This window comes from Epinephelus fuscoguttatus, linkage group LG21, assembly GCF_011397635.1.
Source record: "Epinephelus fuscoguttatus linkage group LG21, E.fuscoguttatus.final_Chr_v1".
Classification (NCBI taxonomy): domain Eukaryota; kingdom Metazoa; phylum Chordata; class Actinopteri; order Perciformes; family Serranidae; genus Epinephelus; species Epinephelus fuscoguttatus.
Genome location: NC_064772.1, coordinates 9,676,632 through 9,695,610, shown reverse-complemented (window position 1 = coordinate 9,695,610; position 18,979 = coordinate 9,676,632). Strand labels below are relative to the sequence as shown.

The following is an 18,979-nucleotide window of genomic DNA, read 5'->3' as shown; positions in this document are numbered from 1 at the left end:
AATAAATATATCATGAGTAATAGTCGGTTGTTAAATGCTATTTGATATTAGTAAATAAAACATTTTTGACATTTTATGTGATAAATGATAACACATGTTATAGAGGCTATTGTGCACAGCTTTTGGCTTGCCCTGTGGTGTGCCTAAGGCACAAAAAGTTTGAAAACCACTGAACCACACAGAAGTCTATTGTGTACGGGCTCCATCCTCTTTTTCCAGCCTGTAGAATGTGACACGCCCACTGATGTCATCATGGTGTGCACTTCAGGTCAAGGACAATTTGCTGTTTTTTGGTCTCAGCTGGGAACCAACTTTTCTGGTTACAAACCTTTTGGTAAAGAAAACATTATCAGCATATCATTCGATATATGGACATGACCTCAGCCATTTTGCCGACTCTAGGGGGGGTCGTAAACGTCCTTTTTACTTGCCTGTGTTTGTCTTTTTTTATGAGCTCCTCTGATTTTTCCTCAGCAGCAATTTATGGAGAGTCATAGGGTGGATAATTGAAAGGCCAGTTCAATCAGAGCTAATCAAATCAGATTGATAGATGAGAGGTGCAGCTGTTTGTGACTCAAAGCAAACTTTGAGACCCAGTGCAATGAACGGTTAAAAGTTTCACTTTCACTGTGCCTGGCCTTCTGCTACTCTGCCTGTGCCCAGTGTTCACTCTGTGCTGCGAGTGTTGAGCATAAATAACCAAACGGTATATTTATTCCAACAGTGCTCCTACTAACGGTCCAGCTCCTAAAGTAGAAAATCATGTTTTAAAACCTGCATTGTCTGAATATTCTTAAGAATTCCAAATTTATTGCATTATCATGCTAAAATATTATCATTTTTTCAGTGGCATGAAATGGTATCAAAATGGCAATAATATTGTTCATTTTGGGGACAATATATCGTCCATCAAATGTTGTTATTGTGACACGCCTAGTTCCATGTCATTGGAAAAATGAGTGTGCCACACTTTTTCTCTTTTTACCATGTATGTTAGGACCTGTAAACTGTGGCAAAGTGAGGTACGCCACACTGTTGTTAATAAAAAACAGTTCACAAGTATCTTTACATGATGTTGGACTCTGAGCCATCGTGGCCCTTTGGGATGGGCTTGTAGGAGAGAGTGAAACTGTCTTTATGAACCCCTGCCAGTGGAACAGACAGAGCCAAATAGCTAAAAAACAGACAACTGTATCAAACATTCCATTATGTTTTGAACCGTATCCTTCTTCACCACAAACAGCTTGACAGACTGGCACAGGAGTGAAATATGCAGCTACTGTATTTTGTTTATCGAGCCAACAAAGACACCCAGCCGACATCAAAACCCCTGTACAGAAGTTGCTATAAAGCTTTCCCAGTCGATGTGGTAAGACATCTGTTTGTGTAAAGCTCAGCGGTTGCTCTGTGACATTGCTTGATGGTTTTTCTTTATTTCTCTGGTATCAGATTTTCAGATACTAAACTTAGCGCCAGTATCCGAGACAGAATTGTGATATTGTGACAGGACTACACTCCCCTTAGCCGGCACCTTTCCTCTCACTCCTCTTCTCTCGCTCCATTTCTCTCACTCCCTTCAGTCTGTCTGGCTCCACTTCTGCATGCAGGTCAGGGTACTTAATTCATGTCCAGAGACATCGTTTCCTCATTCCCCAACATACTGTGTGAGGAAAGCCAGCCAGACTTGCCATACATTGGGGCTAGACTGCACCCTCCTCCCCACCCCACCAGCCTTCTGAGAGAGCGCGATATGGAGGAACGTTGCAGACGCTCCCCAGCGGACCCACTGATAACCCTCCTACCAAACCCCGGCCGCGGAACACTGGCGGCCTGGATATTGCCCAGCCGGGGAGGAATAATGAGAACAAAGGCAGAATACATGGCCTTCTTTCTCTTTCTTCCCACCCCTCCTTCCCCTGCACCTCCATCCTGCTCTGTTCCTCTTGTTCCGTTTCCTCCACACATTTACCAGCACGTTCTGCTCCGGCCTTCAGAGGACGGCAGGCAGAGAAAAAGGAAAGGAGATGGATGCGAGAAAATGATTGAGAGACAGCGAGCGGAGATATTCCACTGCCCACATCAGGGCCCTTCTCTGTGGTTTGCAAACAGTCATTTTGTTCAGTATCTTTACACTGATCTTAAGGTAATAAACTGGGGTTGACATTGCCCAGGGTCTCCATTGGCATTCTGCTGGGTCTGATAACAAAGTGTGCCGAAGCAGATTGTTTAAAAAGATAGAATGGGCCGCTCCACATTGAGCCTTGCACTCTATTAGATGTTGATTCAGGGGCTTAATGCAGATAAAGTAGCTCTACACATGCTGTACAAGATGTAAGCCAATACATTGATGTGTAATATTTCTAATCTGATATTTATCAGGTTAGGCGGCACTCAGCCTGCCCATCAATCAGATGACTGACAGTCAACATGCAGCACGTGTGTGCACATGAATGTTTATCAGAGCTTGTGTGGATGTGGGTGTGTGGTGGTAGAAAAGTCAATCACATGCAAAGCTGTGTTACAGATTCGAAGTCTGCTCTTTGCTGTGTTGGCCTTTGTCTCATGCCAGTTTTTGACCTGGACTGGATCACTCAAAAGCTTCTGCCTCAAACTGTGTATTGTCAAGGAATGCAACAATTTATTGGTTGAGCATTGGTATTAGCTGATATTTGCCTTGTTGACTGCTATCTGCCTTTCGGCTAAGAAATAAGAGGACATTCGCTGATGGCAGTGGGCGATATTTTTCAGTTTTGCACAGGTTAAAATGCAGAGCTCCAGACTAATGGCATACCATTGTCAATAACTGGACAATAGTAAATGTGTTTGGAACAAACAGATTTTCTCTGAGGACATTTTCAGCATGAGAGGATGCAAAAAAAAAAAAAAAACTCACTATGAAGTGTCAGGGGATGCACCTTTGTTTCCCTCATATTTCCCACTACATTGTGAAAAACAAATCCACATTGAAATCAACAGGAGGAGGAGAGGTAATTAACATTAGCTGTTAGCGCAACCTCCGTTAGATGTTAGTTCCAACCACTAACTGCTAACAGCTGAGTTACATTTCACTAAAATTTAAGATTTGGTAAATTATTCTCATGATGTGTTCAGTGTAGTCTTGTACAATTTTGTTTTGTTTTTTTGAGAACTTCAATAAATACGATTGTTTGAAGGAGACATTTGATGTTTTCACAGCATTCTAGGGAATTATGATGTATCAAATATAGTAAAAACTAGAGATGAACCACTTTATCGGCCAAACATCTGTGTCAGCCAATATTTGCCTTGTTGACTGCCAATACAGCAGATAAGATGGCATTCACTGATGGCAGGGGCAGATGTTTCTCCGTTGTGTCACATCAAGTCTGCGCAGGCTAAAAAGCAGGACTTGAGATTAATACTGTCCTGTTGTCCTGGCAACAACAGTAAACAGTTTTGGCATGGACAGATATCTTCCCAAGGACGGCTTCAGTACTGAGGGGAGGCACCCTACTGTTCCCCTGATAATGCTACAAAATACTTTAAGTCTGTGCTGAAATCAGCAGGAAGAGAGCTAGTTAACGTTAGCTGTTAGCAGCAGGTGGCCAGAACTAACAGTCAAGGGAGGTTGATGTTTCAAATGTGATCTTGTAAAATGTCGTGTTTGGAGAGAAACCTAAAAAAAAATACAGTTGTTTACAGGAGAAATTTGTTGATGATACCAAAAAACAAATTATATAAATTATATTGAATAATTTGTTCTTTTGCTCTTCGATTTTAGGCAGGTCTTTTCAAGTGATTGCCACATATCAAGGGTCGCATCAGATCTGCCTTTCCAGCATCTTTAGTTTATTCACTAAAGCAGGTGGACACTGCAGAAGATGGGAGAGAACATGTCTGAAGTAAGACGATGGTACGGGATGAGAGAATGTAAAGAAAAGCGGAGGATTTGAGAGTAAAATTAACTTTGTGTCAAAAAACTAGGTCAATTGATTTCACTGAAACAGGCTGGCATTTCGCTGGTTTGTTTCATTCCTTGTTTTGAGTGTTTGTTCAAGGTTTACTTATTTTAGTTTTCATTTGTTTTTGTGTTCTCATAGATCTTTATCTCTATTGATTTTATAAAAAAAACAAACACTTGAAGCACATTTTTGGAAGTACATCTCGCGGAGGTTTTTTTTTTCTTTCCCTGTCTTTCTCAATCCCTATCTGCACTTGGTCTTGACTCAATTTTAAAAGCACTGCATCTTCAGAAAGCCTGGAGCTCAACTCAGTTGGTCTTGACTACAGGTTATGGAACAAAACGAGAGCTTGTGCAGTAACAAATCGCTGCCTCCCCTCCCAGTATTGACACTCTGTTTTTCTCTGTAAATGTTCCAGGTGCTGTTTGCCGCCCCATGTGAGTCAGAGGAGCCTTTCCTGCTTCAGTAGATTACAGCATGTGGACTGATCCGATACTCTGACCAAAAACCACTGGACACAGACCACTGAGGGGGGGGGGAGAAGACAGAAGGTTGTGGTGGTGTGGCCATGGATAGAAGGAAAGTTTACGTATTGATGGTGCTGTGGGTCATGGCCCACCTCAGCTCTCCAGGGTGCGGGCTCAGGGCCCTGCGGAGGACTACAGGGGGGCGGAAGGGGTCCACGGGGCTGACAGGAGAGGACGCCAATGGAGTGCCGCTGAGACGCTCCAAACGAGGTTGGATGTGGAACCAGTTCTTTTTGTTGGAGGAGTACACCGGGACAGACATGCAGTATGTCGGAAAGGTAGTTAAAGAGCATGCTTTCTTTCTTTTTCACTTTATCAGACACTCAGAGGACCTCACTGCCACACCAGCTGTAGACTACAGCTGCTCTTAATAGCAGTGCTGAACACACACATTCACATGCGTGCTCTGTTACACCAGTGATCACACAGCAGTTTCATGAGATGATCACAGATGAGTCCACCTTAGATAAGCTCATCTGATCTGAAACCAAATGTACACAATAATCAAACGGGACTCCCTAAAATCTTCACCTGGGGCCAATGCCTTGCATCCTGCTTCTCACAGAGTGTTGTGTGCCTTATGCATGTACTCGTCGGCTCACAATGGGTTGTCTTGTGACTATGTGGATAAGATAAGCAAAACTGTAAGCCAAACAGTTGTTTATTTACCTAATCTTTGCTCTAACCACGGATATGATTTTTCCTTTTTTGTGATCATCAACTTACGAAGATACACTCAGATTTTGCTCCTTCTGCTGCTGGCACGGCTGCAACCCCAGCCAGGCATCCCTGTAGATTTTCAAATGACTTTTATCTGACTGCTGATTACTTCTTAAATTGACCAGCATAATGTCACACTGGAAAATGTGTACAGCTACATACTGTTTAAATATATTGACATGTAGATGGACTAAATTGTGTCCAACAACAAAAATTTACTCAGACGGGGGGTCTGTATTCTGATATCAACGTAGTTTCTTCCATCAGCGAATGCCAAGACCAAACAGGCTTACAAGGCAGACTATCAGTTTCTACGGCTGTACCTGAATCAGCATTGTGTCAGTTGAATCAGATTCGGCTGTTCAAAACAAATATTCAATGATTTGTTTTCTTTTTTCCATTTAAAGTTTTAAAGTTTACTGGGGCTCAGCGGGACATTCAGTGTGACAGCAACAAACAGGTAATATAGTAAACAAGCTAAATATGCTAACAACAGGTTGGAAATGTGCTGCAACATTTTTTTGCCGACACTAGATATCAAACAAAAGCCAGAGACTGTGTCGTTATTAAATTGCTGTGAGATTTAATTCACCATTTCTTTTTTTAAAGATATTTTTTTACCTTTATTTGATGGGACAGCTATAGTGTGAAATCGGCAGAGAGAGGGGGAATGAGCACACAGCCTTTGTACATGGGGCACCTGCTCCACCAGGTTAGCTAGTGGGCACAGAAAATATCTCAGAGCCTTATGTTGTGTTCACACCAAATGCAACGCAAGTTTTTCGCATTGCGTTACTTGGGCAAGTTTGAACACTAGAATATTTTGTGTTGACTCACTTCTTATGGGCGTACAACTTGCATCATACATGTGAATCAATGAATGAACTTCTGCTGGTACGTCCTCGGCATCATACATACGTGGAGTATCTCATTGCTGATTGGCTATCTCGGCACAGATTGGTCACGGAAGTTCTGATTTTTAAGGTTATGATGCAAAGCCACTTTATTTGTGCTGCGTCATTCGCGTTACATCCATCATGCTACCCAGCGGGAATTTGTGTCTAATTTGCGTTGTTACATTGACTTTACATGTAATTCACTTGCACAAATTGTTTTACTTGAGCCTAGTGTGAACACTTTACACTGCAAAGTCTCTCCTCTGGGTCACTGTATCATGTCCACAACTGCTTGTACCTAAGAGCAGTATGAAAGTCAAAAGTGCTCACACTGCAACAGAATCTGGGGACCAAAATGTCCCAAGAAATACACTGCACAGCACGCTGACTGGCAAAATAAAAAATCAACTACTCAACTAGCGAAGCGATCTCAGTCAACTGAGGGGTCTTCAACTGATGATTTGAATCTCCAACTTTAGGGGGGCGGGCCTATTAATTTCCATGTGCATGACACACCGAATATTATAGGGAAAACATGAATTGTGTACTCTGTATGCCTACGTACTTGACATGTGTATTATCTAGTCTAGTCAGTCATAGAAAGCTCATGGACAGCACTCACAGCACGGGCTGAGACGGTCAAGGATTTCACCAAAGCGTGCCCTGCTAGTCCACAATTAACCACAATACAGTCTTTTAACTAGGGCTGGGTGTCAAAGTTCGAACGTATGTACTGTTGCACTAGAGAAAAGTTGGTCTGTTATCTCGTTCTTCTATTATTTGATCAGATCACTTCCTTATTTAAAAATTATTTCAGTCAGGCATAATTCTCACAGAGCTGCTGCAGACAGCACTTAACATTTGAAACTTTGGCTTTTTTGTAGCAAAAGAAATGCTTATATAACTCAAAGTTAGGTAATGAAAAAGAATTGTTTTGTTCTTGCAACTAAAACTTGGGTATCCTAATGAGACTGTTAACAAAACTCTTAATTATCACAGATTGGATACAAATACAAACACAGACATCAAAATATTCATGATTTATAATATAATTACGGCGCTCAGTTTGCTGTGAGGTTTATCAGATGCTGCACTGGGATCAGCGCTAGCTTTTCGGAAAAGAAAAACTGATGATCTTTGTGTTTTCGGGTTTGTCTACATTTGGAAGTTGTATCATAAAATCTGATATAAATCATGTACCTAAACTAAACAGTTTCAAACAGTAACCTTGCATTAGTAGAAATGTCTCTGCATCTATTTTCGGACCTGTCCAAACTCTGTCTTCAGCTGGACTCAGGTCTCTTGAGGGAGCCGAGCCCAGCTCCGAGCTCCTTCAGAATTTAAACTCTTTGACTCTGTTTTTCCATTTCTGACGGCAGTTTGTTCAGAATGAAAAAAGGAAGTACTCAGTAGTTGGTGTGAGCAGATGTAACCACCAACCACAGCTGAAAAGAAAAGAGTGGCACATACAGAAATTTCATCATTAGAGAACCCAAGGATACTTACCGTGCTGCTAAGTTGATAAGTGACCTCTAAGAAGTGAAGACACCGCAGCAGGGAGCACTTCAGTGTCGAAGATATCTGCAAGAAAAACAACGCCACGGTGTCCATCTCACTTATTGTAACGCTGAGCTCAGTTCATTACATCTACAGCTTTAGTCTCCTGAAGTATCTCTCCCTCACTCTGTGTCTTTTCTTCAATGTCTATTGTTTATTCTTCCAGGATTTAGTTTCCATGAAGCTACCGTCTACGCAACACAACTTGAACTTGTTACATGTCAACATTTGAAAAGTTGCTATTTTTTCTTCATTTAAAAAATGCCTCATTATGTACTGTCTTGTCAATACATATTCATGAAGACAGGGTTCTGCTTTGCTTTTTTTTTTTTTTTTTTTAAATCTTCTCCATCCATCAATCCAAATGAATGCTAATTTCACAAGATATTGGTTTATTTGCATATTACAGTCACACACACACAAAAAAATCTGAATTTGTAATGCAACTATTTTGAAAAGTTTAGTTTCTACAATAGCAATGAAAATGGAAAAAAACTGCTTGTGGTGCCTTTTCTTAGTGGCACAATGCAGTTTCACAATAATGTACAGAAAAAAAATCTGGTCTTAAATGCATAATGTCATTTTTTTCCCTACCAATTAGGATTCCTACAGTGTTTATCAAGGTTTTTACCAGAGGCCAAATTATTGTAGAGCTCCTTCCTCTCCAGAATAAACAGACTCATTGAAGACTGTAAAAACACTGAATAAAACAGTTTCACATTAAAGATCAGTGTTTCTCCAACATTGTTCGGCTCATCACGGAGGGGCTGCTATTCCTGCTCTTGCTAATGTGTGCTCACCTTTTTTCTCTGGTAACGTAAGCTCAAAGCCATTCAGGAGGTTTCTATCGGGAGCTGAATTATCCGCAGAGGTCTCTTCCTCTCCGAAACAAACAGACTCGCTGATTTAAACAGGTAAAAATACTGAATAAAACAGTTTCACATTAAATTCAGTGTTTGTGCAGCACAGCAGGGGCTGGAGCTGAGCTGCTGCTAACATTTACTCAGCTTGTTCCTCTGATAACTTAAGATCCAGATATCCGATGCCTTAAAGGAACAGTGTGCAAGATTTAAGGGGATTTAGAGGCATCTAGTGGTGAGGATTGCAGCTTGCAACCAGCTGAAACTTTACCCAGCCAGAATTCCTTCAGTGTTCTTTGTTCAAGAGTTTTGTACCAGGAGCCAAATCATCCACAGAGGTCTTTTTTTTTCTCCAAAACAATTGGACCAAATCAGTGTTTCCTTGTCACTGTTTGGTATGTCGGAGTAGGGCTTCCAGACGAGCTCCTGCTACTGTGTGTTCACTTTATTTCTGATCCAGACATTCAGGAGGTTTTTACCAGGAGCCAAATTATCCTCAGAATTCTCCTCCTCTCCAAAATAAACAGAACTGGTGATTTAAACCGGTAAAAATACTGAATAAAGCAGTCCCATGTTAAAAATCAGTGTTTATCTGATGCTGTTTGGCACGGCAGGGGCTGGAGTGGAGTTCCTGCTAATGTTTGCTTAGCGTGTTACTCTGATAACTTCAGATTCTGACATCCGATGACTCAAATCCTTTATCGGTTTAAAGTGTAGTTAAAAATGACCAAGATCTATGAAGTGTATTGTAACTATTGTGGCTTTAAACTGGTTAAAAAGTCAGCTAATGACAGCTTCTAGTGGACAGCCCTGAGGCAAAGGGGATATGATGGCTGCCAAATAACACGGACCATGTGCTTGATTGAAATTACAGATTTCAACATTTTTGGAAATATTTGGGATAATGTGAGTACACAACTTACCTAAAAAAAAACAAACAAATATTGGTGTAGTTGTTTTTAGACATTCATTGCTGAAAAGTTACATTTCATATCTTTAATGAGATGCTTAAAGATAAATAACAAGCTGTATATGAGTGTATGATTCTGTCTCTGAGAATCATCTCATCATCGGATAACAGACATGACATGATACTCTGATCGGCTAATGCTCATATATCGGACTTCTATCCATCCATCCTCAGGCTTTGTTTGCTGTTGGCTGTCCAATATATTTTGTGCTTACTGTGAGCTCTGTGGCCGCTTGCACGATGTCCATTCCACTCACATCAAGCCGTCCTAAAGCGGCTGTCTTGCCCTACAGTAAAATATGACTTCCTCCGAAGGTATTATTTGTTCAACAAAATGAAAACACAGTGTCGACCCAGATAACATTGGGGGATGTACAAGAAGACGGGCCAAATAATGCTTGCTTTACATGCAGCGGAGCGGAAGTCAAGATATCCGTCTCCTCTTCCAACCTACTGTAATTGAGGAGATTGTGGAGCGTTGTGGCAAGGTCAGGACGACTGAGGAGGAAGAAAGGCGGTTTTGTGTGAGGAGTTGAATGGGGCTAGTGCTTTGCATTCCTATCGTGTGTCCACGGAGGATAGAGTCATCCAACCAAATGAGATTCTGCAACATACGTCCTCCCAAAGTGAGGGTTGACTTTCAGCCCCAGTCTAAAAGGATTACAACACTCAGTATGGTATGAGGGGAGCAAATACAAGGAAGAACAGAAAAAGTTGAAAAGAACAAAAAAAGCACAGAGTGAATGAAGATCAGAAGTAAGTACCGAGCATGATCAAACCACTTTGTCTTCAGAGAGTGGTGATTGATGTGCCACTCGTCCTTTTAGCTTGTAAAAGGACTAATAGCAAAAGAAGAATGGATTATCTGAGTGTGGTATACACTTAGAGAGCCAGAGGCTGCGGCCTAAGAGCCCGTCTCCTGAAGATGCCATTAAGACATCAACCTTTGAGCACCACACTTAATCATGGCTCTGAGCGCTTGTTGTTTCCCCCAAGTACATGCAGCTGGGCGCTCCTCCTCATTGTCAGCTCACTAGCCAGTTGTCACACAGGATTGCAGTACGTAGATCCTATCTGATTGCAATTACTGTTTGTTAATTGCTTGATAAAGTACGAGTGATGAATGAGGCCCTAAAAAGAATGAATAGCTTTTGAGTCGAGCACATGGCTCAACATAGAGAACAACCATCTGCATCTGTATCCTCAGGTGGAGGCCATATTCTCACAATGCAGTGGGTCTGAAGAAAAAAAAATAAAACACCACCAGAAACACAAAAGGGAAGGCTTTTGTCATTGCAAGTGACATTATGGCAACTAGAGAACACAGCATGGAACAAAACCACTTTTGTTAGTGGTGAAAAAAATGAATTGGAAATAACACAATGGCAGGTTATTATAAACAAGGGAGCAGCTCTTGACACACAGTAAAAGATAGAATGATGAAACTATACTTGAATTACAACATCCCGTCTCCGGTTATTTGGTAAACTCAATCTCCCCCGGTTGCTTTTTTTTCGCTCCTTTTTCTTTTTTTACGACGGCTTTATCGAGTTGTGAAGTGCTAACAAATGAAAGTTTAATCATTCCTGAACAAGCGTAACAAAAGCAGTTGGAACGGGAAGGAATTAAGGGAAGCGATCGAGATGAAGGGGAACAGGAGACTCTGGCAGTGTCTTGTTGTAGAGCTGGTTGGCTGCTAATCTTGCTAATCTTGCTGTATTGGCCAATGATTTTTTTTTTTCCTGCAGGAGGGGAATCGTACACTGCCTCTCATTAGCAGGCGAGCTGCATGCAGGCCTCCGAGGGCCCGGGCTGTCACTGGGGGAAGAGAATGTTTGTTTATTTCATTATTTCTTACTTTACCAAAGGGCACATATCCACTGAAAATGGTTAATGGCCTGTGGTTTAGGAGTGTTTGTGCTGTACTATCATATCTCATAAAGTATTTACAGCCCCTGATAGGCCCCAGTGGTTCTGGGTCTGCTGGGTAGACTCCTCAACACAGTCCCTAGCAAGTGAGCAATGTTCTCTGCATGTGAACAAACACACCAGCGTGCACGCAAACACACAAACACACACACACACACACGCCTGCAACACTAGCCTCCAGTAATGGGCTGGAAATCAGAGGAAAGAAAAAAAAGGCAGATGAACTCAGACATAATATTCTTCCCAGTCCTGTATGACTCAGCGGTTGAGGCGACCTGGGGGAAGGACTCGAGCGTCTTACGGCAGCGGAGTGGAAAGGTGCAGGGATTTGTGTGTTTGTTTGTGGGGGTTGGGGTGATTTTCGGTCTCTGTTCATGCTCTCCCCATTACCAGCTGCTCACCTTGGCAAAGAGGCAAGGAGTTTGCAATATGGCACAGGCCTGGTTGTACTCGCGCCATGGCAACCCCTACGGTCTCCAGCGGCGACCTGGAGCACACATTGGCAGTGTTTGTTGATTAGGCGATAAGTTCCCGCGTGCACGCTGGGAGGGGGCGACTTCAATTATGCTCTTCCCCTTTGCCGTGTGAGCGGCGGAGGAAAGGGTGTGATGAGGTCATGCGGCGATGGGGCCCAGCAAACATCTGTCTGACAACGTTGCAGGCGTGACGCGATGTCTGAGCAAGATACGGCAACATAACCACAGCACCTCACAATTGTTTTCACACTATCACCCGCCTACTACTGTTCAAACACCCATTGGTTTTGTCAGGGTGAGATTAATTGATTTTCTATCATCAAACATTCAGGCTTTGTCTCTGCTATCAAGCAGATAGATGGCCAGGTTTAATTCAGATAAAATCAGATATGATATTCATTCATTTTTTGTCTGCACTGCAAAAAATCTCAACATTACATAAAGTTATTTATATCTAAATTGAGATGTAAAAACTACAGAAGCCCTGAGAGGCAAAGTGAAAAATAATATTTATGGGCAATGTTTATCTCCTGTGTAGGAGATATTATCTCCTTTATATTAAAATGATCTCATACATACAAGGTAAGTATGAGGTTATATCTTATACCTACATGCCATTATACATATGACATATTTAAGCTATTATCTCATAGGTATCATATGTAGGTTATGAGATAATATCTTGTACGTAGGAGACTATATCTCCTTTATATGAGATAAACAACAACAAAACATTTTTTTCACCCGCCTCTTAGTGCTTTTGTAAAAATCCAATTTTTAAAAAAAGAATAAATCTTTCAGTGCACATATTTTAGCCTCTTTCCATTAGAAATGAACTTCTCTTTGAATCTTATGAAAAATAACCTTTATTTAAGCAATATCACACTAGAGGGAGTGATGTTGTACTGTGATATTGTCACGGCTGTGATTCGGTCGTAGGCACGAGGCCGCAGGCCGAATCAGATGGATTCAGCTTCTCCTCTCCCTCATCTTCCTCTGATGACCATTCATAGTTCAATTCAAAACTTATTTTAGGAAATAAATCCATATTTTTGGCTGTTTGACAGTGGATGAATTAATTAGCCTACAACACAACTGCTGACCTAACTGACACTAACCGTCAGTTTTGATATGATTGTTGATTGCAATCAACTGTGAGGCGGAGTGATACATACACAGTGAAATAACCGTGATGTTGTACTCCAATATCATCACGGTTTTACTGTCTCTCGACCAATCAGATTGCAGGGCCGAACTAACTGTTAATAAATCTTAATAAAATAAAGAATTATGCAAGATGTTGCACTAGCGTCAAGAAAAATTAAACTTGATTTTGAACTTGAAAGTCGTTGAAATACACAACTAACTACACAACTTTTTTTTTTTAAAAAAAGATTATTTTTTTGGGCTTTTTGCTTTTAATGGACAGGACAGATTGCAATGGGGTGAGAGAGAGAGTGGGGGTTGACATGCAGCAAAGTGTTGCAAGCCGGAGTCGAACCTGCGACCGCTGCAGCGAGGCATCGCCTCTGTACATGGGGCGGCGGCACTATCCACTACGCTACCGACGCCCCAAACTACACAACCTTTCAAAAATATTTTAAAAAAAGCATGGTCAAAGACAAATATGAGGTAATAAAAATACTTTTTTGCAGTATAGAAATGCAAATTTTAGGGATATTGTTATAAAATAATCTCCAAAATCATATAAAAAGACACTGTACAGTTTGCGTGTAATTGTACAGTGTAAACAGCTACTCAGGTTGTTAAAATCCCCCAAATTCCCAAATCCAACACTGAGGACATGACCTCGGCTGTGGCCCTGCAGCAAAGCGAATACAAACTGTTGAGCATTGCCTGTAATTAAAAGATAACATGCAGGAAATTATGCATGGGGCACAAAACAAAAGATGTCAGATGTCCACAAGAGACAAATATATGTTAACTGACATTTCACCTTTAAGTCTCTGCAGCTCTGACCGCAGATCTCAAGTTTACACATCAACAGACATTTGATAGGCTATTTTTGTGCACAGTCTGAGGCTACCATCTGGCTACATAGAAGGCAGCCAGTTCTCGACAGGCCAGGACACAAGGCCTTAAAGGCTAACTGGCTAATTGCCCTAAGCAGCCCATTTCCAGTGCCATCTTTTTGGCCTAACTCGAGTGAAGCACAAATGGCGGCCAGATCGAGTCTGCACTAACATTTGCTGCACTTGAAGCAGATTAATTTCACAAACAAAGACGGCTCGCTTCTAAGTTCTCACGCACAGATGTCTGATGAGTACCACTTCATTTCTCAGCCCACTTCAAACTGGAAGGGTGAAGCACATAGAAATAGAAATAAATATCTTTGACTATAAAAAAAAAAAAAAGCCAACCATTGGAAATATTATGGTATCACTCAGAAGAAAAGGCAAATTAGGTGGAAGGTTTTGAAATATATAGCTTGTCACTGATGATTTCATAGTTTAAGTAAACGCTCAATTCACGGTTAATTCACTGCACAGGTATTGTTTCTAGTTGTTTTCGCCTTTGAGACATATTTTCTTAGTACATGAGAATATTTTAACCTGTTCCCAGTTCAAATAAGCTTTTGTCTAAATTCAAGTGAAGCGACCTCCCTTGATGTTTTGTCACTTCAGATATAGTGGCTGAGTCTTTAGCAAATTAAAACACAAGTAACAAAGAGTTTGAAATGTTTTCTCAATTCAGTGGTAGTCTGATTCACTTGTTTTTAAGGAAAAATAGGAGTAATTTGACATTTTGGGAAATAGACTTATCTGCTTTCTTGCTGAGAGTCAGATGAGATGATTAATACCTCTCTCCTGGTGTCTCAAGCATGGTGAATATGACGCCACCATGAGTTGCCTGTTAGCTTAGGTTAGCAAAAAGAGTGGAGAAACAGCTAGCTTAGGTCTTTCCAAAGGTCACAATATCAGAAAGCACCTCTGAAGCTCATTAAATATCACATATCTCATTCTTGTAATCTGTACAAAAAGTGAACTGTAAAATCAACAACTGTATGTTAGGCTAAGCTAACCAACTGCTAGCTGTAACCTTATATTTAACCGACAGACTTATCTAACTTTCGGCAAGAAAGCTTAAGCACCAAAATGTCAAACTGTTTCTTTGACGGTATACTATACAGGAATTGTCAGTTTGTAAAGACAACATTTTAGCTTGGTTCCTCCTCCTCTGCAAGCTACTTGTCTTAATGTTATTGTTATAATGGAAGAGCTCATACTACAGACGGCTAACTCACTCTGCGTCGTTCTTCATCCCCGTCCTCTCCTTCACTGGTGAAAGTAAAAGCAAACCCCAGATTCACTCTTATTTTGGAACAAGCTTTTTCCATTTTTCCTCGCTATATTTGCCTTTTTTCTGGTGCCTAGTTTTTGTTTTTTCGTAGCTTTCTTTTAAATGTGTGCGCACATGGGAGAAGTTTTCCTCAGGCCTTCTCCTAGAAAACCCTCTCTGTTAGAAATGTTTTCAGTTTAACCCAAACTTTTTTCTAACCTTAACCAAGCCAAAAAGCCATTTCTTGGTTAGGTTTTGGGAAAAGATCATGTTTTGAGTTAAAATGAATAGATTTTGCCCTAAAGGCAAACTACTCCCCTGTGTGTGCTGTTTATGGTCTGGCACCTGTTCACTACAATTTTGTAAAAACTTCACCTGCGTGTTGTTTTTGGCTGGGGGCTACACACCCATAAACATCCAGAACACAGCAAAATAAGAAGAAAATTAGAAAATACAGGCAAGTGGTAGAGTGTATGTACAAAAACAAGCCACTACACACTTCTAGATGGTCATAAGGGATGATTTAGAGGGATTACTTTTGTACAAGGCCATATATATATATATATTGTTTTAATGCCTCTGCGTCGGCAGTAGCCCAAGCTGAAGGCATTATGTTTCTGGGTTTTCCGTGCATCGGTCCCATTCTTGTGAACACAGTATCTCGAGAACACCTTGAGGGAATGTCTTGAAATTTAGCACAAACATACATCTGGACTGAAAGATGAACTGAGTGTATTTTAGTGCTGGTAGGTCAAAGTTCAAGGTCACTGTGACCTTGTTTTACTCATTCTTGGGAACCCAATTTCTCAAGAACAGCTTGAAGGATTTTTTTCAAATTTGGCACAAACATCCATCAAGACTTTATTTTGGTGGTTGGAGGTGAAAGGTTTTTCTCATTCTTGTGAATATGATATTTCAAGAACATCCTCAGGGAACTTTTTGGTCAAATTTGGCACAAACGTGCAATTGGACTCAAAGAGAGACTGATTAGATTTTGGTAGTCAAAGGTCAAGGTCACTGTGACCTTGTCCGTCTCATTCTTGTGAATGCAATATCTCAAGAATGCTTCGAGGGAATTTATTCAAATTTGGCACAAACATCCACTTGGACTCAAAAATGAACTGATTAGAATTTGGTGGTCAGAGGTCAAATGTCATGGTCACTGTGAACTCACAAACATGTTTTCGGCCTTAAGTGAAAAATATACATGCTAATAATGACAAAATATCACACAAATGTCTCATAGGAAAATAATGATGGGGTGTTGACATTTTATATCCAGAAGGTCAGCTTCCCTGTGACATCATAATGTTCTGCAAAAACACTTTTCTGGCCATTACTTAACGCTTTAACTCAGGAACAGAAGAGCAGGCATTTGGTCAGATTCTGAACTGGTGACACTAACCTTGGGTGCCCACCTTGAAACTGTACCGACTGCATGGATCTGCTGTACTGCTGGGAGTAAGATGTGTGTAGCGCATTACATTTTCACAGACATGGATGAAAACTTTAAGTGCAACTTCACATACAACCACAGGATGGCAATTCTAGTTTTAGCAAATTCCTAGATTGTAGGCTGCTATTTTAGATGGAGTGAGTTAATAAGATAGAGATTTTTTTACAATGCCGTCTTCTTTTACAAAAAGACCAGAAGTCCCAGTGCTAATGGATATAGCGTCATGCTCTCTGCCTTTTTTACGATTTGGTACCATAGGAGGGCAAAGGAGAAAAGGCTAGCTATTGATGTGCCAGAGCTTCTTGGTGACCATGCTGAATGCACATGTGGCTTTCTTTTCTCCCCCTGTGACAGTTTAATTGTATTTTCAATATAAATTGATCAAAGGGCCATTGTAAATGCAAGTTGGGCTGCCACATTGATTTCCGGGAGAGGTTTTTTTTTCCCCTCTTAATTTGAGTAGAAGGGCAGCAGTAAATTCTCCTCGCCAGCAAGGTGGGCAACTGGGAGGGACGGGGTCACTGCAGCAGGCGCTAGAGTTCGATACTCTGAGCCGCCTTGTAATATCCTTCAGGGAAGTGAGGAGGAACTCTTCAGAACCACAAGATCTCTCTGTTTCCATAGAAATGACACAGCATATGTCACACTGTCTATCTCACATCTCAGCCGAAAGGAGAGGACTCAACGGTTATTAACTGAATTGTCGTGCCGGCAGAGATAGGCAGCTTGATAGACAATCATAGAAAAGGACATTGCAGCTATAACAGCGGGGGAAAGATAATAATGTTGAAGTGGATTGTTTTCAGCCAACTGAGTCTCTGTTTGGGAGCACGTACTGTAAAGCAGAATAGAAAACAAATAAAATTCTGCAGGATATTCTCCTGGCTTGGTTAGACAGAGAGAATAAGAAAAAAACAAGAGTTGTTTTGACCAGAATTCAAGTGGGTTAATGAAACAGTGCTCCATGCTAGATCCTAATCCGAAGATGCTAAAATATTGCAACACACTCGACTGGCTTGGTTCGACAGACAGAGAAAGGAATGAAAACAGTCATTTTTACCAGCATTCAAGCAGGCGAACAAAATAGTGTTAAAGATGCTAATCCACAAAGCTGTTCGTCTCACATGTGCCAGCTTTGCCCTGATAAAACAGCATGAATTAGTAAAGCTTCCGAGCACCTGGGATGAAAAGCTTTTTAATATATGATGAGAAGGGAGACTTTGCAATGTGCTCCCACGTGACCCAGCTGCAACGCACAATATCCCCCCTCAGTCTGTCCACCGGCGAAGCCAACAACGCTTGTAGACACAACAGCAACTCGTGCTCGAAGGAAAATATGCATTCATACTGTTGAAATCAAACGTGCCGGCTCACTGGAGTTAACAGGGTGTCAACAAAGGATCTCACGAATCACATACTAGTAGTGCTCACTTATTGGGGTAAACATTCAGATGGCGTTTGTACTTTGCAAACACGTGCCCTCTTTTTGCCCTTTACCTCCCCCTGCAATTATTACCATGTCCTTGGTTATTAAAGGGGGGAAAGGGAAGTAGGCAGGGAAGCAGTGGGAGGGGAAACGACTGGACAAGCTTTTGATGAGTTCTCGGAGATAAATATGTTGGGGGGATTTGGTGGTGGAATTAAAATGTCAGTGCATGCTAAGCTGCTGTTCATGCAGAAAAAAATTAAACAGGAGATAGAGAGGGAGAGAGCAAATAATAATGAGAAGCTCCACAGACAAGTGGACTCTGGTGGTCCTCTGGCATGTTGGTCATGTTGCTGATCCATCAGAGATTGGCAGGCGGTGGACGTGCGCGCACTCATGCTGGTACTTCACAGACTTCGACCCACTGGCATTCTGTTTTACAGCACTGTGAAAATGCCACCATGGCCCCGCGGCAACAAGCATGATGACAACCTGCATGTAACAATACCAGGGAATGCAACATTTGAAACGCTCCGGCTCTGTGTTTTTCTCCTTGGCAGGATGTGAATTTCACAGAGATGAGGTGAGGCGGCGAATGTGTATCGTCATGACGCGTTGACAGTTTACTAAAGATGATATGAATCTGTTAAATAACACCAAACGCACTTATCAAAGCTGTCAGTGTTTCTTTGCCAAGGCCCAGATTGGTCAGATCACTGATATGTGCACAGTGTATCAGAAATACTTAAGTGGAAAACTGTGATTCTGCTTTGAAATTTGATTTTGTTGACATCCTTGGTACAAAGTGCTTATTGCTGGGATGGTTTTTTTTTTGCTCTGCACTTCTCAGAGATCACCCGTCAATCAAATAGTGCAGCCAGCTCTGTGATGTTTCTCTTTTTTCTTGGCCTTTATGTAGAT

The 18,979-nt window shown here is 41.4% G+C and overlaps 1 protein-coding gene across 1 annotated transcript in view; it reads left to right on the top strand.

The window, feature by feature from the left end:
* Positions 1-18,979, top strand: part of LOC125881764 (cadherin-6-like) — an 86,572-nt gene that overhangs the window by 24,133 nt on the left and 43,460 nt on the right. Inside the window, exon 2 of the mRNA XM_049565078.1 lies at positions 4,360-4,746. Coding sequence (XP_049421035.1) covers positions 4,510-4,746 — 237 coding nt within the window. The 5' untranslated portion in view covers positions 4,360-4,509. The remainder of the gene's footprint in view (positions 1-4,359; positions 4,747-18,979) is intronic.